General features: G+C 39.5%; 2 protein-coding genes across 6 annotated transcripts; both read right to left on the reverse strand.

The window, feature by feature from the left end:
• Positions 1 to 717: 717 nt before the first annotated feature.
• b3gnt9 (UDP-GlcNAc:betaGal beta-1,3-N-acetylglucosaminyltransferase 9) lies at positions 718 to 6,170 on the reverse strand. Of its 3 annotated transcripts, none has more exons than XM_061036914.1 (7): positions 6,029 to 6,170; positions 5,673 to 5,783; positions 5,433 to 5,552; positions 3,954 to 4,322; positions 2,551 to 2,792; positions 2,197 to 2,452; positions 718 to 2,115 (listed from the first exon to the last, which is right to left on the reverse strand). In XM_061036914.1, exons 2-7 carry the CDS (start codon positions 5,766 to 5,768, stop codon positions 1,771 to 1,773), a joined length of 1,428 nt encoding a protein of 475 aa, XP_060892897.1. In that variant the 5' UTR covers positions 5,769 to 5,783; positions 6,029 to 6,170; the 3' UTR covers positions 718 to 1,770. The 3 variants fall into 3 exon arrangements, with proteins under 3 accessions (XP_060892897.1, XP_060892894.1, XP_060892896.1); XM_061036911.1 differs by having other exon boundaries at positions 3,954 to 4,325; XM_061036913.1 differs by having other exon boundaries at positions 3,954 to 4,325; positions 5,673 to 5,780; positions 6,029 to 6,132.
• Positions 6,171 to 9,499: 3,329 nt separating this feature from the next.
• On the reverse strand, positions 9,500 to 19,406 carry bbs2 (Bardet-Biedl syndrome 2). 3 transcript variants are annotated; one of them, XM_061036928.1, is made up of 18 exons: positions 19,284 to 19,406; positions 18,621 to 18,760; positions 18,103 to 18,330; positions 17,707 to 17,832; positions 17,237 to 17,299; positions 17,028 to 17,105; positions 16,744 to 16,848; positions 16,330 to 16,416; positions 16,107 to 16,242; positions 15,454 to 15,593; positions 14,604 to 14,724; positions 14,342 to 14,513; positions 14,101 to 14,251; positions 13,816 to 13,932; positions 12,965 to 13,102; positions 12,593 to 12,705; positions 11,903 to 12,051; positions 9,500 to 11,651 (listed from the first exon to the last, which is right to left on the reverse strand). In XM_061036928.1, the coding sequence occupies exons 2-18, from the start codon at positions 18,735 to 18,737 to the stop codon at positions 11,545 to 11,547; spliced, it is 2,148 nt and encodes a 715-aa protein (XP_060892911.1). In that variant the 5' UTR covers positions 18,738 to 18,760; positions 19,284 to 19,406; the 3' UTR covers positions 9,500 to 11,544. The 3 variants fall into 3 exon arrangements, with proteins under 3 accessions (XP_060892911.1, XP_060892912.1, XP_060892910.1); XM_061036929.1 differs by having other exon boundaries at positions 14,101 to 14,230; positions 19,182 to 19,383; XM_061036927.1 differs by having other exon boundaries at positions 19,182 to 19,383.
• Positions 19,407 to 21,242: the final 1,836 nt, after the last annotated feature.

Below are 21,242 nucleotides of genomic sequence, written 5' to 3' on the forward strand. Positions count from 1 at the left end.
AGCTAATGGAAGTGCCGTCCCACTCGTGGACACAGAGCTGAGAACAACAAATCCAGAGGGAGTTTGACTGTAATAACTTCCTATAGGAAGTTATTACTCAACTGTTTATTTTTATATATATTTGACTTATTATGTCAAATAATATGTTATGTTATTAACATAACATATTATATTATGCTATATTATTAATATTCAGGATTTCCCTTTGTGTAGCTTTTATTAATCAACCCTGTACCCTGGAGCTGAAACGCTCATCTACACACATTCACATACTTGTTACATTTATGGTATAGACTCTTGTGTGCAGACCCTTAACTCAATGTGCAACATCTTCCTTTACTTAGTGAAACAACTCAGACATCATGTTGTTTCCTGGACTACTAATGTGCCAATAAATACCTTTGGATGACCTTGGAGCCAAAGCTGAGACAATGTGATGTGTTTTGCTCCTCCACAGCAGGACTAATGTGTTCTTTGCACAGATTGATTAAGTTTAATCAAACCATCCGCGTGGGTTATACTTTGAGACCTTGTTAGTGAAGCACGCTGTGTGGCTGTTTGCAGGCACAGTCGTTTACATCTGTTCAGAACTGGGACACTATTTTAGTGTTGAAAAGAGAGTTGTATATAAATGTTTTTGACTGTAGCAAACAACCTTCCATTTTTTTTTTTCATTGAACAAAAGAGACAACAGGACTTTCAGACAACACGTGATAATTCAAAACAAGTCAAATCATGTAATGAAAGCTGAAGTGTTCACATGAAATCACACATGCCTGACACCTCGTATACCAGGCTCTTCCACAAACATCCAGCAGATGTTGTGTGTGTGTGTGTGTGTGTGTGTGCGTGCGCGCGCGTGCGTGCGTGCGTGCGCTGTGGTCCCGGCTGGTTCCCACTGTGCGGCTGGTTTCCATTTAGACTTCTTTCAGTGTTCCTCCAGGGAACAGACAATACGACAGTCCATTTGTGCCTTTAATCCGGCGAGGGACAAGTGATTCACGATGAGGACAGAATGTCCCTGCAGTCTTTCCACTCGTTCAGTACAAAAAGGCTTTTACCGGTCGTTGCTGTCCGTACGGTCCACTGAACAACGTGGTCTCACACACACACACACACACACACACAGATACCTTCTGAGGAAGAGTTTATTAATTTGAATAAACCCCTTGAGATGTACCATCTGGTTTTCAAGGGGGGTCCCAATAGAAAACAAATGAAGAACATGACAACTGACAACAATTTAAGAAAAAAAAGAAAAGAACAGAGAAAATAAAATATTATCAATACACAAATAGATGACGAAAAACAACACAGTGAGAAAAAACAAATTAGTGGATGAAAAGAGTTACAACCACATGATGACATTCATGCATGGATGGAGTTAAACCAGTTAACCACATTTCAGTATGTCCCTTTTTACTGAGTCTCTGTGTAAACAATTAGAGCACAATACATTCTGAAGGTTCACATTCAAGATCCCAGTGAGAGGTAAATCATCACACAATAATCTTTGCAAATCAAAGACCTGCTGTGTGCTTGTTCACACACACACCATCTGAAAAGTTCTCGTTAGGTTTCCTCCCTGAAAATCTGGCGCGCATGTGGCCTCTGCCAATTCATTTCCTCAAAGATGATCCGCTCAGATAAAGTCTCATGTGACTCGTCTGTGCGCCTGAACACATCACAAGCCTTTCAAGTAAGCCGTGGATCCTGCTTCATAATTGTTTTATACTCACTAGAGCTCGTGCAGATCCCTGCAGAGAGTCTCTAATGCGTGACAAACACCTGCTTCTCGCCGTAATCCGTCTCTTGTACCTCTGCTTCTCCTCCCTTTCCTTTCCACTTGAAAGGCCAGGACGTCGGGCTGGTCCTGTTGTGGCAGCTCAGGTTGGGGTCGTGCAGGAGGTTCCACATGAGCCAGATCTGAGGAACGCTGAGGCTGTGAACGACCATGAGCTCCCTGTAAAAACAGGGGTCAAACGTCTGGAGGTGGGGCGCCGCAGATGGTCTGGGGATTCCAAAGGTCCTGAAGCCTTGGTGGCGTGATGGAATGACGCCGATCAGCTGGAGGCACATCCCCAGAAAGACATCGTCTATGGGGAACAGCTCCACCTATTAGTGAAAAAAAAAGAAAATCCTCAATCAAAGAATCTTAAGCACACATTGTGAAGTATTAAAAGTGTCCCAGCTTACCTTCTGACAGGAAGAGCTCAGTTTTAGAGCTGTGTGTCCTGACATGACAAACCCTCCTCCTCCAGCGTAGCTTGGGTACAAACCTCCTCCATAGACAAACTCCGGTACAAAGTACTTTGAACTGCGCCGGCGGATCGGCTTAGCATTGACGATGATATCCCCGACAAACAGATCTTCTTCAGGCTTTTGACCTTGCAGCATCTCCAGTATATTCTCAATGTTAACATACACGTCGGCATCACCTTTGAAGATGAACCTGAGTGAGAAAAGACACAAATATTTGGTTTCAGATGAGGAATAAAAAGACTCAATATTAAAAAAAAACCTCCTGATTTAGTTTTGAACAGCACTGACTTGACTTGAGGACAGCTGCTGTTGATCCATTTCAGAAAATGTGTCTCCTTCAGCGTCAGGTTAAAGAAGGTGTCGTCAAAATCCCACAGCAGGATATCCCTGAAGGTTTGACTCTCGTAGGTCAAGAGCCGGTCCCACAGAGGCAGAGCGGTCCGGTTCTTGGGAACCCCCAGCAGGAAAACAGTACGGATGGACACACCGTTTTGGAAAAGTCCCTCTCTACCCCAGGTGCGACGGACCACCTAAGAATTATGAAGTGTAGAGAGGAGATTTTTTTTTTATCAAAACACTGATTAGGTGAATATATATTACACCTGGATCATTTAATTTCTTGGCCACTAGAGGGCAGTAAGTACAATTTTCACTGTCTTATTTGCTCTAGTTTGGAAAGGAGTTTAACCCTCATGTATCACTTTGGACATTTTTGTCCATTTGGTCAAATGTTTCCTCTTCATCTGTCCATCATTTTGTCTGTGTTAGAGCATATGGCACCATTTTTTGTAAGAAAGTCTCTCTTGACACATTTTGGAATGCACATTTAATTTTTTTTTAATAGATCAATAGAACACTGTGAAACATGTTTACTACCCTCTGAAGTCACTAAGGACAAAAATGTCCACTTCCAAAAAAACTGATATAAAAATAAAACAGATTGATATTTTTGTTCGATTACACGATTCTGGCTTAAAGGGTTAACCCTTTAAATGCCAGTTTGATTACTTGATGTCACTGTTGTTATTTAAGAAGAAAACACAAAAATGAGTTATTTTCCATATAATAAATATTTGGAGGCTGGGGGATTTATTTTTTTAAATCAGTCTTGGATATGTCAAAGATTATCCAAAATATTGACTTTGATGCATTGTTAGTTTTTGTGTAGCATCAGATTTAAAATGTAGTTCCCTGTTTGGACATTGGAGGGCCAAAATGTCCACTTTACAAAAACTAATATAAAAAAAAGAACAGATTGATATTTTTTTCTACTTTTTTCTGCATAAATCTCTTAAACAACTTCCGCCCTGCTTCAAAAAATATTGAATAATTATCAGGAATTTAAATTGGCAGTTTTCTTGGCATGGACATTTTTGTCCTTAGTGACTTAAGAGGGTAGTAAATTAAACTGATGCCTGAGGGTTAAGGTGGGTTTATAAAAACTTTTTCCACTGGACACAGCTGCTGGTCACAGCCAGTGTTACGCTGTCGTCCAAAGAAAATGTAGCTTTAAAACAGTTAATGGCTTAGGCTTGTAATTCTCTGGTAGCATGTGAATGAAAGTGACAAATTCCATGTGTCAGTTTGATTCATATCCTTTCTAAAAAAATTTTTAAAAAAATTGAATATATGTGTTGATTAATAAGGAATTTGACATCATTTTGTTGCACAGACAACTTGACCTAGTTTACCTGACGTTTCTCAAAATCTGCAGCGACAGATTTCACTGCGATCAGCATGTAGGGAGCAGTGGACTTATCACTTGCTCCTTGTCCTCCTCCTTCTTCTTCCTGCTCGGCTCCTCTGATGACACATTTCTCTGGCTGGTCGATGAGCAGATTGAAGTCTCTGTTGTCCTTTTCTCTCAGATAGCTCGCAAAGTCAAATGGTGGCAGTGTGGGCAGGGGCTTTCGAGCGGCCTTAGTCGGAGCGACATTTTTTCGTCGAGACTTGGATTTCCCCTTGGATTTGACCTGAGGTTTGGACTTTGGCTGCGGCGGTTTGGACTTTGATTGGGGCTTACAGGCAGGAAGCCCTGGCTCTGATGGACTGGACGGGAACTGCTGATTAGGAGAAATTAAATGAGGCAAAAGACAGATGACATTTCTAAAAACATGATATTGATAAAGCTTCCAGGACACTGAAATAGAACTATAATGTTTGTTTATACTTAATCTCTTCATGGCTCATTATAAAATGTGTTGGACCATCTGTGAATCAGCCAACAGACCATCTGCTAACATAAATAAGACTTAGTGTGTACATACAGTGATGCACTCTGCATATGCAGTATACTCATTCATACAACACATACTGTTCAGATCCTTCATACTGCTTGTTATTTACACTAAATGCTGTCTCTCAATGAGCCAAAACAGCATCCACTACTTACAGAAGATGTGAGCTTTATCCTACCAACATTAAGAATGGATGCAAGAACATCACACTAGAGAATAACAGTCAATAATTCAGAGCTGAGAACTGTGCTAACCTACAATGATATTTCTGAGGTAAGATTTTATCTATAGTCCTTTTGAAATATAAATGTTTTTCCAATAATGCCAAACCATTACTTTAATAAAGCTACAGGGGTAAGAGTTAGGTCTTTAACCTGCTCTTTTGTAAAGTGTCTTGAGATAACATTTTTTATGAATTGGAGCTATACAAATGAAGATTACATTTGCATTTGATAAAACAGGATTATGATAGATTATACATCATACACATTATTATTTCATAAAGTCAGGTTTAAGATAAACTGTTATTAACCTGCTCATTTCAAGTTAAGTGCTTATTATTTTTTTCACTCAACTTAAGGGTTTACCACACTTATTATCCAATTCTATCTGCACATATCTAAGGGACGATATCTGTCTCTAGCTTCCAAATTCTCTACTAGTGGTTTATGTAACAAGCTACATCTGTCCTCTGGTGCGAGGTGTGTACTGTACAGCTAGTGTTCAAAGCTTGGCTCACTGCTCCCTGCTAAGACTGATAAGACTCAGACAAAGCATCAGCAATGGTGATGTTTTGTACACAATTGCTTTATATTTGTCATTATAAGTGACACATTTCATTATATCTGAAAAACCTTATACTTAAAACAAAGATGGTTTGATTCTATGCAAACATGCAGACACATTCATATTGTTAATCAGATGAGGTCATACCTCTGGAGACTCCTGGCTGATTTTGGCCCCGCTGGCACCCAGCAGGTTCCTGCTTGAGCTGGTAGAGCCATGGATCTCCAGCTTCCACTCAGGTCTGTCCCACCCAGAGGAGAGTATGACCTGAAAACATGGGGAAGGTTTGATAGAATATGGGGAAGGAATGATTTAGTCTTACTTCAATATTTCACAAGAGTCTGGATCTTCCACTCTCTATTTAGGTTTGATTGGTTTCATCCTTACCTGGCGGGTGTAGAGCAGCAGACAGAACAGCACAAGCAGCAGCATGGTGCACAACACATCTCCCTTCACATGAAGGAGCCTCCGTACTGTCACCATCTTCTTCAGCAGCTTCTAGAAAATTAACCGAGTTAGTCACTGAACAAGAAAACATCGGTTTAGAGGACGCTGCAGGAGTGCTCTTCAGAAAAGAGTCCGGACTTGAAAATAGAAGTTGGAAACATTTTGGGTTTGCAGGGTTCTCTGCAGAAATGGATGGAGAGATTTCATTCTTCCTGTCTGATGCATTGCACATAATCCCTTAAAACAAGTTGATCAGGCATTCTACAGGGAAAAGAGTTGCTTAGAGAGCAACGCACCTTAGAGTGATTTGGTCATGTCACTGGATGTACGTCCACAATGTCTGACTCCATCCTCTTCACCTCTCTCCAAGCTTCCAAGCAATGCCGGTCGTCCTGAAAATAATAATCAACAATAAACAGGGATCAAATTTTAAAATTCAATAGGAACAAAATAAGTAAAGAAAGTGATATGAAGCAAAATTACACAAAACATTTCCTTTGTGCAAACTGAAAGAGTACGATCTGATTGTGAAACCCTTTCTTTGACATGTCCGCTGAAATCAAAAGATCTTTCTGGGTGGGATAATACAAGTCAGCAAATTCTGTTCCTTTGGCAAAAAAAAATCTGCATGAGGCAGAAAATACCAATAATCTTATAAAATGATCTGCTCTTCCCTCCCTGTGATTACAGGATTTGTAAGTTGCATGGTTTTCGGTCAGAATTTGGTCATTAAAAGCGGCTACATTTGGTGAGTTTGAAGCAAAGTTAAGACCTGCTTGATATCCTCTGAAGGCGTGACCTTTCCATGAAAAACAATAACATGAATTTAAAGTGATCCAGAATGTTTAAACTTGTCTTCAACACGAAATTAAGCATCGATTTCTAACCCGGTTTGAGGAGGGGGAGTGTCTCTTATATAAGTGAACATGATGGGTACCAAAACTTTCAAAGAACACTGTGTCCTAACAATCATGACAATGTAAGAAAACTGAAAAAAAAAAAAAAACACTGACAGAGAACATCAGATACTGTTTGAATATATGAATGTACATCACATCCATTTGTCTCCTTTAGAACGCGCAACTTTCAGACAAGCGTGTCAAGCCTGCTGTCGACAACTTCATACAGTCTGCACAGAACGTTTAATATCTTTTTTCTCGCTGAATACATTGAAACGCATTTTTCACAGAATCAAGAAGACTTCTTAATTTAATTATTATTACACATATATGTTCCTTCAATCGTGCAAGTCATTCAAACTTACCAGATGGGACGGAGGGGGAGTTGAGACTGGAAACTTCTGTCCTGTGGATGTTTTAAAACCGCAACACAGGCTTCAGTCAGAAGTTACTTCAGAGAAGATATCCAATGAGAGGAGAGGGCATGTTGTGTTCATGGGAGTGTGACGGCGAGGAATGACTTAAATGATGATTTACACAACAAAAAGTGTTTTCTATTGGTCTCCGTTACTTGGCTCTGGACCATAGACTGCTGCGTTCATGGTTAGTTGCCTTCAAGTGTTGTACGAAAAGTCGAAATCTGCACGATGAACGAGAACTGCAAGTGTATAACATTTTACTTTAATCTTAATTAAACCTAATGTAGGATTTTTCTACATGTAGACCCAGCTATAGGATACAAAAATAATAATAAAACAAATTGCTTACCTTGAGTTTCAAGATTAAAATCTCTGTTAAAAAGGTGGGGAGGCTTATAAATCCTAAAACTTGAATTAACAATATCATTTGGGCTTAATATCCAAACAAGTATGTTACCTAATTAAGACTTTGAATACGCGTTTGGTATTTTTTCCCATTAGTCATCATAAAGTCACCAGGCTACATCAGAGAATTACATAGCTTGCATTTTGAAATTGTAGTCACCAAGAGCACATGAACGCATCATGTTCATCCTGAAACCCGACCACGTGACTTAAACTGGAGCTACTTCAAGCCAGATGCCAACACAGCAACTAAAGGATGGAAGAAAAATAAGAAAGAGGGGCATAAAGAAGATGGCAGGGTGTAGAGTTCAGGTTAGAACCATCAGTCATTTGTTTTTATTGTCCGTCTCTTCAAAGAAGTAGGAGATCAAGACTCACTTTACTTTTTAAAGTTTGTGGAAAATGTTTCCTGGACAGAAAATATTAATCTGAGAGTATACTTTTATATTCAAACCTCAGTCCAAAGTCTCTCTATATTGAAACATCTCTTTCTAACTTAATCAAACCAGCTGCACGTGAGAGCACACACACCTACACACACCTACACACACACACAGCAGGAGCAGCGGTGACGGGGGTTTACGACCTCAGTGGTTCTTTACTGAACCATATGTAGCTGCACCTATAGAAGGAACGAACATGTGTGTTTCCAGTCAGAGCCACACAGAAAAAAATCTATTTCTTAAACCTGCCAGTTATAGAACTGCTGAGCTGACAGAATATATCAGTCAAACGACGTCCAAAATGAATATGCATTATTGTGTATGTAGTGAGCATGGGGGCTGCTGTGGAACAGTGGTAGAGTGAGTCAGGGGTTCGATCCCCAGCTCCTGCAGCTACATGTCAGATGTGTCCTTGGGCAAGACACTTAACCCTGAGTTGCTTCGTCTGCAGCGTGCATGAAGGTTGTAGTTAATACTAGAAAAACGCAATACAAGCTCAAGTCCATTTACTATGTTTTGATGAACAATGTCCCTGCTGATTCTCTGATTCTGATTCTGATGTTCAAAAACTGGGAGTCACATTTTCCGTTACATTTTTCCCTGTTATTACTTTTACCACTATCACCACTGATGTGTCTTAGTAAATTTTCTTTTAAAATGTCTCTGTGAAGTTAGGTCACATATCTATTAAAAAAAAAAGCACAATGACAAACAAGCTCATATAAAACATTCAGCAAGTTCTTGGTTCTACCCTATCCTTACTGCTGCTAGTTTATTACAAATCTGTACCGGTATATTTTATTTAGAAATGTCTATTGCTGCTACTGTGTACAGTATATTATTTGTATATAACTTGTGTTTTTATTTTATTCTTTGTATATGTGTGCTGTTCTATCCTTTGGTGTTACCTGCTGCTGGAATCTGAATTTCCTGAGGGAACCTTCCCAAGGGATTAATAAAGTTCCTATCTATCTATCTATCTATCTCTATCTATCTATCCTGAAACTTTAAAATAATAACATTACACATGCAACATTCATTCAAATGTCCTTTGACTGTCATGTGCTGCTCTCTTCAAGAAAATGCAAAACCAAGTTCATCAGAAAAATAATATTAAAACAAAATAAAAAAACATCATCCCTGAATTTAAGGAGGAATACATGTCTGATGTCCTACAGAAACAAACATCAGATGTTCTTCAAACATCAGATACTTGTCACATACTTCTCTAACACATCACAACATCTCAAACCTCTGATTGCTGAGGCTCAGGTGCTCAGTGGCAGCTGACATGAGGCAGCTGTGAGCGGTGAGTTAGATCACCCTTATAAACACGAGGATTAAATATTAGTGTACATGACTCTTTGGCTTTGGGGAGACTTGGCTGAGAGTGTGCTAAACATATGTTCTGCAGATTGACAGACACATTCACAGCGTTAGACAAAAGATGTCCAGTATGAAAAAAAAGAGAAACTGAACAATTGGCTGCTTCACTTCTTGTATACACACCTATTCATGCCTCTAAATATAAATCCAACCAGAGGAATACTCAGAATGAACAGCTGTCTCAACTTCCCTGTGATACTGCAACAGAGTCAACCTGCTTTTAAAACACAAGTTAATTTATTAAACATTCCTGCCACAAACACAAATATACATTTACAGTATTCATATACAGTCTACAAAAAGGTAAACAAGTGAAACACACAGCATTGGTCCTCTGTGGCATGACTTAATCAAAATAGTTCTCTTTGGCTACAAACACCACACAAAACACACAGCAGCCGGGAGCGGAGACCTGAGTGAGTGAGCTGTGATACATCGATGACAATGACATGACTCTTTATCTGAGAGTAGGCTGCTCTCTGTCTCGCTCCAGCTGTACTCTCTCTAAACATCACCGCGTGTACACACACACACACACACACACACTGATTTAAACATTCAGAGTGCCAGTGCAGAAGATCATGATTTTTTTTCCCAAACCCCTCATGTGGTTGTTGGAAAAACACAAGACAGTCTGGATCAGTTCTCTGAAGTTTAAACAACTCTCTGACAATTATTGTGCAACATGATTTGGAACATTTCTAGAACATTCAAAGGACATCAAGCATAACTCTTACCTATTGATGCTAACAGACAGTATATTTGAGGTACTGAAGAAAGTTTGTTTTTTTGCATTATTTTTAGACAGCAGCAATATGCTGAACCTTACAGATCAATGTTAATGTTTTTGTCTCATTGATTTTGATTATAAGTGATACTCCATACTTTACTCTGGTCCAGCTGAACTCTAGTAACAGTTGTGTCACTCATGTGAGATGACTCCTACACTTACATTCATGAAGCAAATATGTCACTGATTAAACATTTCCAAACAACTGAAGATCAACACCTGGAAACAATCTGCAATCCTAGTCTATCATTGTCTGATGATGATATATGCCTCTGGGAACGGATGCCAGTTTGTTGGTAACTGCACTGTAACCAGCAGTTTGGGTTAAAGAAAGACTTCCAGCAAAGACTGAAGTAGCACCCGTTCTGTTTCAGTACAGTTTCAGTTCAGAACAGTAGAAACACAAAAGGCTTCCCTCTGACTTTCTTCAGTGATGGTAGCCCAAAAAAGAAACATAGTTTCTTAGCTTACTGTCAATTACCAGATCTTATATCTGCAGAAATATCATCATCATGACTCAGATTTCTTAAATAGAAAAAATGTAAGCATTGTTAAAGGTCACATATTATCCTCCTTTTCAACAAGTTTAAACAAGTCTCAGAGCTCCCCCAAAACTAAATCCACTCTGTTCCTGTATTTGATCATGTCACCCCTCTATTTCAGCCCTGCTCAGAACAGGCTGTTTCTGTGTCTGTAGCTTTAAATATGTAAAGGAGCTGTGTCTGACCACGCCCCCTCTCTGGAAGGGCTTTGGCTGTCTTGCATCATGTCCTATTGTTTACTGTGAGAAGTCAGACTCAAGAGGGCAGAACACCTGGGGGAGGGGCTACTGCCCTTTGTGATGTCATGAAGGGAAAATCTCCAAACGTCCTGTTTGAGCACACATTTTCTGAAAAGTGGAGCAGGCAGAAGACGGAGATGATGGACTTTTCTCATTCTTGAGTGGTTTGTAGACAGACTAGGGACACGTTAGTGTTAGAGGAACATGGTGAAGTGCATTTTGCATAATATGTGGCCTTTAAGACTATCCTCAAGGGGAGAAGAAAACCACTTTCAGAATGCTTGTTTGTTGAAAGGAGGTCAGATCGATCATTTCTGATGCAGTTCAGGTAGTCAGGGAACCTAAACGTAGATGGTTTTCATGACAGCGTCAAGATGAAATGTTTGATTTAGAACAGATTGTGAGCTTCACTTTCATGCAGACGTCTCTTTATAGAGACAAAAACCTGGCTGCTGTTTATACCTAAATCATGACATAAGATGGTTAAAGGTTACTACTGCTCCACATTCTTAGGAACTTCTGCTCCATGTGTGGTTTTGGTCTTCATCATTGTGCTGAAAAGGCTGTGCAGGCGCCATGCTTGCGAAGAGTTAGTCCAACATTACAGAGCTGATCGGTCGTGTTTATGTCCATCTATGGTCCCTTTTCTCTTTTTGTCCATTCCTGTATTCCCAAAACGTCTTCCACCCTCAGGAGGATGCTGTGCCCGCTCTCATGATCCTGAAGAGTGAGTTGACATTATTGCTCTTGATGGCGTCTCGACAGGCGGAGATCACTTGGTTCTTGGGCTTACCCACTGAAGAGAAGGATGAACAGCAACAGAAGGAAATAAGGGGACAAGGTGGCTTGCAAGATGTTACATCACACAGAGGTTGATGAAAAATGCTTTAATATTCTGTTCATAGATCACTCACTCACATTGGCAAAGCTTTGACTGTCAAAACATGGGAAAAGCTTACAGGGTTACAGGAGTCAAAATGGACTTCATCTATGGAATACCCATGCACAATAATAGCAACAAAAGCTTGACTCCAAGCCAAAACTTACCTCTGAGTCGTCCTGCCCGCTGAATGGCCTGGTTTACAGACTTGAGGCAGACCAGTAATGCATTATGGTTGTTAGAACGGATTTTGTACTCGTTGATCAGATCCCTGTTTAGATCGTACAGCTCTCTGTAACGCTTCTTCATAGTTGTCCTACAGAGGGAAGAAGAGAAATCAGACCAGAGAGAAAGACTCACAATGAGTTTACTCCTGTGGTAGAAAATACCTTATACAGGTTTACTCATTGTGGAATATACAGTCAGCACTATAAGCGTTATAAGAGCAGTTATTGTAACACTACTGTTGGAGGAGGATTCAGTAGTTTGAGCCAGATGTATCCAATAAACTGAGTGTAAGTGTTCTTTGCTCCAGAAGTCAATACAGTGGACCTTTTTTTATATGAGACTTGGCAAAGCAGAAGAAAAACATGTGGAACTGATACCATTAATAATGGCTTTATCATTTTCACGCCTTCAATAAAAGCATGCAGAATACCATAACTCATGAGGTAGCAGGCCCACAGAGCAGAGAGCCAACAAAACTGTTATTAATTACACTGTGAAGGGAAATATGTCTGCTGGAAATGATGTTTAATAGGTCCCTTTGTTACCTCTCTGTTTGTTTGTAAGAGGTCAGATCAAAACCCTGTTAGTGAGTAAAGCTGTTCTGTCCTATACATTTCGAGGTTACTCACATGTCACTCAAAAGGCGAGCGTCCTCTGCTTGCACGAGCATGTTCCTGATGTAGTTGGAGTGGTCAGCCATGGCTGCGGTTAACTTCTGATGGACCGAGTGGAACTCATCCACCTGGCATGCAGAGGATAAAGATTCTATAGTAAACCATATCAACTGCAACATGTTGTAATGTCTGTGCTTATGTAATGACTGGAATGATTATTCTCTAAAATCATGAAGTTCACATAAACGTAAAAGTCTCTACATTTCATCTCCTTACAAACAATGAATTCAGGTGAATGCAGGCATAACAACTGACTGATGGTATTTCATGTTGGAGTTTCAAAGATATTAAATGCAGTAGAGGGTTTTCTTCTGTAAATGTCCAAACCTCAGTGAGTGTAGTGCGTAGCTCCTCAAAGTATCCTGGGAAGTCTGCTTCTGCTGATAAGTCCTCTATGCCCAGGAAGGACGCCAGGGACTGGACCAGGTCTCCTGCCAGGTCAATGTCGTCTGTTCTCAGAGTGATCTTATGGGGGAACATTCCAGGAGATATTGCATCTTAACCATTAAAGTTTTGCATACTCTTATAAGGTGAAGTAAACTTTATCATCACAGTCATATTAAACTTTACAGGTACAAAAAAAAAGTTAATGAAAACCTTTATTCCTAATTCTTTGATTAAAGTCGTAATTTTATTGAAACATTTTACATGACACAAATCAATGATAATGATGCATGATGGAGAGAAGAATGCTGCCTGAATGTTGATTAACAGACATCAGTCATTGGAACTCATAAAATGAAAATAACCTCATGTTTACATGTTTAAATGTTTTGAGCCATAAGGCTTTAGTAAATTGATTCTCTTGCTAATGTAAAGTTAAAGCTGGCAGACAGATTGTAAGGATAGGATAGGATAATACTTTATTGATCCCCAGAGGGGAAATTCGGGCATTGCAGCAGCAAGACAGAGAAAGAAGTAATACAAAATAGATAGAAACAACAATAGGATTTATATACAAAAGAATATAAATAGTTGAGCAATGCAGGACAATTACGAATTATGTGTAGTGGATGGCAAGTTAAAGTGACCAGTGATGATATAAAGTGACTTGTGTGATCAAAAAGTTTAGGGTTATGTAAACAGCAGTAACAGAGCAGTATGATATGACGATCTAACCCACACATCTTCATCAAGGTTTTATACAAACAGAATGCTGATGTGTTTGTGCATTGTACCTGTCCATTGCTGATGCTGATGGACAGAAGTCCACCTCCTCTTAGTGAATTAAAACTGACGTTGGGACTGTCTACTCCCTCAGGAAGCAAGAAGTTCTGGTTCAGCCACATCACCACCTAATGCACATGCATGCAAATGATCGAAACACATTTCTGTAGAGATGAGATCAGTTTTTATGTTAACAGAGATGAAGTATTTCCATCTGTTATAAATATGTGACAGGACTGATCAGAACAACACTTCCTGCTGTCTTGGTCTTCCTGAGAGACTCTCTGACATCCTACCCGCTGTGGTCGGTCGTTGATGCTGAAGGTGACCCTTCCAGTGGGCGGGGCATCCGAGGAGTCAACTGAGATGTCGTACATGGAGAATCGAGGCAGCTGCCGTGTGATTTCAAACACATGGAATTGGGTGCTGGAGATGACAAACAATGAGCTGCAGATAAAAATGAAGTGTTTGGGGGGGGGTAATAATATAATCATCATATGACAACACACATGTGTGTCTTACTCACACACATCTTACCTCGTTTTCCCTCCAACAAAGGCTTTGATGTGCAGATCTACTGGGATATCTTTGGGGGGGACGATGGGGACTTGGATACAGCCTGACAGATTTTGGGCGCTGGGGTGGACCACATGACTCTCCCCCTCAAAGATCCCCTCTGCAAAGATGAGCACTGCACGGATGATGGTTTCTGGAGAGGAAACACAGATGGACAGACTTGTTAATATGAACTCGGTCTGTAACGTGTGAAATTCTAAGCTAATGTGCTAAAACACTGTACCATTTGGTGTTGAAATGCTGAGCTCTACATGAGCCTTCTGGGCTTCTGTAGCAGGTTTCACTGACAGCGCCGTCTGGAGCTGAGTGTTGGCTGGTATGACACTGTTAGTCTCGGACACACCCTGAAACAATGGCACAGTTTCTGAGGTTGTTAGCATATAAAATAAATGCTGACCAATTTAAATTCAGATCCCTGTTATGTTGGATTGTCTTTCATGGTATTTGTAGTTTTTTAATTTGATTGTTACTGCTGAAGGACGTTTACTATCTCCTTAACAAAAGGAGACATGGTAAAATATGAAATAAAAAAATGTCAAGTGAAAAAAGGATTTGCCAAAGAAATAAATTAGAGCTACAATTCAGGATAATTCAGAAGCCCTTCAGTACTGCATAAAAAAGAATAGCCAAAAGTAACACCAGTAACTCTGTCCTGCCATAGAGCTTAGTGCAATAAAGAAAAGGTATAAAAGTTAGGATAATAATATGACAATCAGATATTAAAATGATTTAGAAGTAGAAGATATTTTCTACATTGTACGGACAATTTACCTAATGTTTCAAATGCTTAAAATACCCGCCGATTTTGGCTCTGCAAACAGGATGAATGCATTCTGTGTAGTTTTGAGAAATCTTGGTTTCAAGGTTGAACTAATAGAAATGGACAAGGGGGGTCATTGTGGATTTTATTTTTTCATAGATCTTGTGAAGACATCCATCTCTCTATCTCCCTCTTGTATTTATCACATTTATATATACACATATCTAAATGCAATGCTTCAGTTTTTCAAGCTGTATTCTGTAAAAGTTGGACATGATGGGGTAATAAAAAAGCCTTAATGAAAATAATATACCTTGGCGTTCTCCTCATAGTTGCGTAGCTCCAGTAAGAGGTTTTGTCTGCGTTGGCTGAGCTCTCTAATGAGGTCCTGTTCAGAACTGGTGTCCATAAGATTCCCCTTTAGGTCCTTACTGGCTGGCAGGTAACCCCGGACTACAAGATAAAGACATTTACAAGATGAATCCAACCTGAAGAATCCAACCTAGACTCAGTGCTAAACAAATGTGTAAAGCAGGTTTGCAAGCTTTGTCTGAGTTAAGCTTCAAATGACAGCTGAGGCCGACTGAACTTTTTTCATTATTTAAAGATTTTTGACATCATCACAAAAATTAAGAAGGTGAAATAAGATATGCTGCTAGATGAAACCTCAGAGAATCACATATGACTCTCAAATTAAATTAAATAATTTCATTTCCATTGTTCTTTGCTGTTATTACTAGTCTACGTTGTCAAGTGTGGATGTATTTTCTCTGTAATTTGGCAAATATACCTTTAACAAGGTTTCGCCATTCATGAACACACATACAAAAACACACACAACACACTGACTGACCAAGACTAAACAATACATAACACATAGTAATGAATATAATAAATGTTAAAATATACATTCAGGAACTTGTTGTTACACACACAAACATAGTCAGGTACACCCAAACCTCCTACCCTCTCCGTCTATAGAAGTGCAGATAAGTTGTTTCTCTCCATCCAGTCTGTAGTCCCCCTCCACCACTCCGGCTACAGATGAGGAGAAGTTGTCTTTGAAAATAACCTCGCCTGTGCGGTCACTGCGTGCATCAATCTAAACAAAAAGGGAATAAGAGGAAAGACTGGCTTGAGATACTGAAGTAATGAATGAGCTGTTGTGCCTTCTAAACTGTTTGCTTACCTTTCCATTGGACCAGCCAGTGATGAGCTCCACCACGCCATCTGCGTTCAGGTCAAAGGCGTGGATGCTCATTGCATGATTCTTAGACTGAGTGGATAAGAGGACACATTTGAAGTTATGGATCTTTGTTAAAGGGCATTACTGTGGAGTCAAACGTTACATGCCCTGCTCATGTGCACTCAAACAGCTATGGGAATGTAAAATACCAGCTGACTATGATAAAAGATACAGAGGGGAGGGACAAAAAGACTTCTAGCAAACACAACATTCAGAGGGAAATGCTAATGGTGAAAATATTACAAATGGGCAAATTGTCTTTACACATACAATGTCTCAATTCTATTCCTACAGTAGCATTATTATAAGGTAAACCCTCCTTTTCCATATCAGCATTTTCATGTACGATTGCAATACCTTAATCCTCCAGTAACGGGCGGTGCGGTCATAGACTCCCACGGTTCCATTAGCCAGAGCATAGCCAAACCTGCTGCCATGCATGTGGCACAGTGATGTAACTGTCTGTGTGGAGAAAAAGAAGTGTTTATATTAATGAGTCTGTCGATCTGTGTTTCCTCTCCAGAAACCTTCATCCGTGCAGTGCTCATCTTTGCAGAGGGGATCTTTGAGGGGGAGTCATGTTGTCCACCCCTGCGCCCAAAATGTGTCAGGCTGTATCCAAGTCCCCATTGTCCATTTACCTCATTTTCTGTCATCTCAGACACAAGCTCATCCTCCTTGAATACTCGGATGTCAAAGTCCTCCGATCCTACCAGGAGCTGTAGACACAAAACATCAACACACTTCTATGTTAGTAAAAATTATTTTTCATCTCACTCAGACAAAATTAAAGCGGTGGCAGTGTGTCCACACAGCATGTTTATCTGACTGCCTGACCATCAGGACTTACCTCATTTTTCCCATCCCCAGTGAAGTCGCAGAGCACCAGAGATCTGACATTATCTCCAGTCACCTAAAAGATACGTTTGTTTAGCTACTTATACAAATAATTTATCCTAATATATTAAAGTTTTTTGCAAAGACAACAAAAACATTCACTGATCTACTCATGTATTCTTAATAGGCATGATCAAATCCATTGGAATAATTATTTTGACTTGTAAAAGTGACCACAAATGGATGGATATTCAAAAATGTAAAAATGAAATAATGAATTCTCAATTCTCATTCTCAATAATAATATCACATTGTTAATGTGTAACTTGAATGTCCTCATAATGCCAACTAAAAAATGGCTTAAGCTTAATGGACTCTCACTCTTATTATTTTTGTTTTATATTGCTTATTAATGAAACATATCTCTTGAATGTAAGATAGATTTGATCTTTTCTAATATTAAAACCTTGTCTTAGTGCTTACTGTCCAGAAATGGTCATTGCCAAGGTAGTCAAAGCCTTGTAAGGCACAGTTTCCTCCAATGATGGCAAGAGGATTCGGGATGTCCCCCAGTTTCCCCAGCACAATAGCATTGGCCCCATCAGAAACCTACAACCAGAGAGGAAACAGAGACACAATCTCTCAAAGTGTGATTATAAAAAGTGTAAGCTACATGTTGAAATCATATTGCTTAATAAAAAAATGCAAAAAAATCTATTAATGTTTCCTTCAAACTAGCTGAGTCCCTGAAGAACAAAAGTGTCCATAAAGGGGTAAATTAAAAAGTAACACATTTATTCAGTGATTACATTTATAATGCAATGTGAATCTTTTTTTTGTGACTCATTTGTGTCCGCCTCCCCTCTCAGCTCCACTCACCTCTCTGTAGAATATATCAGCGTTGTCATGGACATTATAAGCCAGCAGGTTGGTCTGGGATCCCACCAACAGTGTGTCTCCAGTGGTGTTTGGTCCCAGTGTCCCTGCTGTTAGACAAGTGACTGCCTGGTTAATGTTGAGCAGAGAGATGTCTGAATCCTGAGCGCTCTGACTCAGTCGATGGGCCACAGGTCTCTGACCACGAGCATGAGGGTTGTGGATAAAAACCTTCAAATGGAATAAGAACAAGGGTAAAGACTTGAGTGAAAACTGAAGTCTGAGGTAAAGCAAATATTAGTAAGAAAGTCACCCTAAAATGAAAAGATTGTGTGTTGTAATGGTGAAGAGGTGAAGACATTGCATAAAAACCTGAGTGGGTGAGTTCAGACAGAAAGTATAAGTAAACAAAGGAAGAAAGGACTGCCATGTACTCGTAACCATGCTATGCAGTCTTCTTTTTATTTATTATGCCTTCCCAAAAGTAATATAGGAGTAATTAAGGTGTTGATGTTCCTCACCTTTCCTGCCTGTGTGGCTGCAGTCAGGCATGGGTGGACTCCATCAAACTTCCCCACAGTCACCATGCGAGGGTTAATCTTGTGGTTGAGCTTCAGCGTGAATATGGGGACCAACATAGCGCCTGCTGTAAGACCTTAATCTGACAAAAAGTCAAGAAAAACAGAACAGAGAAAAGGCGATAGAAAGAAGGAGGCACTTTATTTTATTTCTGATCGTTTCTGATACTAAATCATAAAGTCTGAACTGCAGGTTGTCTTGCATGTAACCAAGTGATAATGTTTTATTTTGCAACACTAATGTAATTACAGGCTTTGCACACACAGTCAGTGGAGAGTCCTGTTGCCTGGCAACAGTGGGAAGCTAAAGCTTTCCGTTTGGCTAATCTCCCTGTCGTTAGCGTTACAATAAGGCCAACTATCCAACAAAAAGACTTCACACATCGCTACTAAATGTATTATCAGCACTGTGACATTATCAAGTACGGTATTTATCCTTCAGATTAATGGCAAATTCCTTATATTTGCCTGAAATTCCTTGCAAGTCTATCGTAACTAGCTCACCTTAACGGGGATGTTTCTGATATCACCGGAAACCACTGGGATCCTACTGCAATAAAACACACAAGATCACTTTTTAAAAGAAACTGTAACAGAAACTCTTACCTGGTCCCGTATTCACAGTAAATATTAGATTTCGGTAAAAAATGAGCTAGCCAGCTTTTAAACTAGCTAGAAATCACAGTTACGTCGAAGAGACGTGAGACGTCACAGTAGATTACCTTTCAAGAACCGTTTCCGGCTGCTGTTTTCAAAATAAAAGCATCTATATTAGAGTTTTGAACATTTTATGAGAAAAGAGTAAGATTGCAATTTAACTGAATACATTTACTTACAGCATTTAAAAGCAATGTAGATGTACCTTTATCCCTTTCCACTGCTCTTTACTTATACTCCTAGGAGAAACATTTTATAGCCGACTTTTTACTCATCTGCATTTATTATTCAACAAAAGCTAGTTATTGGAGATACAAGCTTAGCATGCATTTCATTGAATTTTAAACTATTGCATATATTATTATATTTGTAAAGGCTATAGGCGCAGAGTCCGCTCACACTCACCTGGAGCTCCGAGCTGGTAAGTTAAGTTAACTGATTCTATCAGGCTAAAAAAAGTCTTCATTACATTTTCTGTAATTTTTTCCCCAAGTTTGAAATGTGACAGATTAAATTAATGATCCATGTTATAGTATTGTATCCAACTCAAATAGTAGAGTTGTAATAAGCTGTAATAAGAAAGTAATATTATACTAGTGCAATTTTAACAAACGAAAAAAACATACAAGCTTTCTGGAGAAATGTACTTACAGAGCTTACAGGGAATATCAGTAGCTTACATTTCTCATCACATTTTCTGGACACATCATTGTGAATGTCTCACATCACCTTTGGTGGAGTTATTTTTTTCTGGCAATATAAAGGTCTATGGAATAAGTCAAGCAAGGCTTCAAATGTGAGTTTTAAGAGTTGATTAAAAAGAAGAAGACCTTTGATATGATAGCATATTCAATATGAATCAAACGTTTCTCTGTTGGCTGAAGTGTAAGATTATGTATTAAATAATGTTAAGAATAGTCACTGTGGTCTAATTGGCTAAAGTTACATGGCACTGATGTTAGGTATGCAAAGGCTGCAGTATTGCACTTAAGGCCTTCTTTGGGTTCTGGTGTTGTCCAGGATGTGTGGGATGTGGTTGCTCTTTAGTGAAGATGGCTAGTGTAGGTCTCGCTCAGGTTAGGGATACTGAAGCTGATGATCCACTATGCTGTCTTCACCATCGGCTGCAGGTCTCTCAGCTGTGATGCTGCTGATGAAGTACCAGATTATGCAGCATTATGTCAGAAGTTTATTTACAGCTTTTCAGGAAGTGTGTTGTACCTCAGGGTTCTGAGAAAAAAAGATCTGACCTGAAATAAGCTGTTCAGGATCCAGGTCCAGTCCTGATTTACAACTTCAAACTTTCAATCCTGCGGCTCTTCCTCATTCATGTTTGGTACAGAGGGAACAATAATTAAACTTATGAGGACACAGCTCTTTGGCTGTTATAAAGGATAAGGCTGGTTACCTGGCTCAACCCAAAAGGGTTAGGAAATATTTCATCCACACCTGGTGCATTACCTCTGCACACTGCCTGTCGACACCTCGAACTTGAAGCTGTTTGTTGACATGGATGATGTTTTTCTTCTTTCTAGATCCTTGCTTGTGTTGATCTCACTCTCAGATGTACTTTGCTTTCAACAAAGGCATCTGCTAAGTGAAAATGCATCAAGTTTTTTCCTATTGGTCTTTTAGGCAAACTGATATTGATCATGATTAGAGGAGATGCTCGCCTTGATAGGGTACAGCTTGAGGGCGCGGTCAAACTGGCCATCTGTACCTTCAGGGCGTCCCTTAAAACAGTGGTTCCTAAAGTGGAGGTCAGGACCCCCAGGGTGGTTGTAAGACACTGAGATGTCATGAGATGCCCACCAAAAACACACATAAAAATGCAAAATGATTGAAAATTGCATAGTTTACGCATCATAACGATTTGTTCTGAAATGAAAGTAATATGTAACATAAAAT

The sequence above is a fragment of the Labrus mixtus genome, chromosome 4 (genome assembly GCF_963584025.1).
Source record: "Labrus mixtus chromosome 4, fLabMix1.1, whole genome shotgun sequence".
In the NCBI taxonomy this organism is placed as follows: Eukaryota; Metazoa; Chordata; class Actinopteri; order Labriformes; family Labridae; genus Labrus; species Labrus mixtus.

Bases quoted from the DNA above. Each gene is read 5' to 3' on its own strand.
- b3gnt9 (XM_061036911.1), bottom strand. From the start codon at position 5,768: ATGGTGACAGTACGGAGGCTCCTTCATGTGAAGGGAGATGTGTTGTGC. The intron at 2,793-3,953 runs GTAAACTAGGTC...CATAATTCTTAG, and splicing joins CAGATTTTGAGAAACGTCAG to GTGGTCCGTCGCACCTGGGG. The intron at 2,453-2,550 runs GTCAGTGCTGTT...TTTCTCACTCAG, and splicing joins AGCAGCTGTCCTCAAGTCAA to GTTCATCTTCAAAGGTGATG.
- bbs2 (XM_061036928.1), bottom strand. From the start codon at position 18,737: ATGTTGGTCCCCATATTCACGCTGAAGCTCAACCACAAGATTAACCCT. The intron at 13,103-13,815 runs GTACAATGCACA...TTCCCCCATAAG, and splicing joins TCAGCATCAGCAATGGACAG to ATCACTCTGAGAACAGACGA. The intron at 12,052-12,592 runs GTGAGTAACCTC...TTCCCTCTGTAG, and splicing joins GCTCGCCTTTTGAGTGACAT to GACAACTATGAAGAAGCGTT.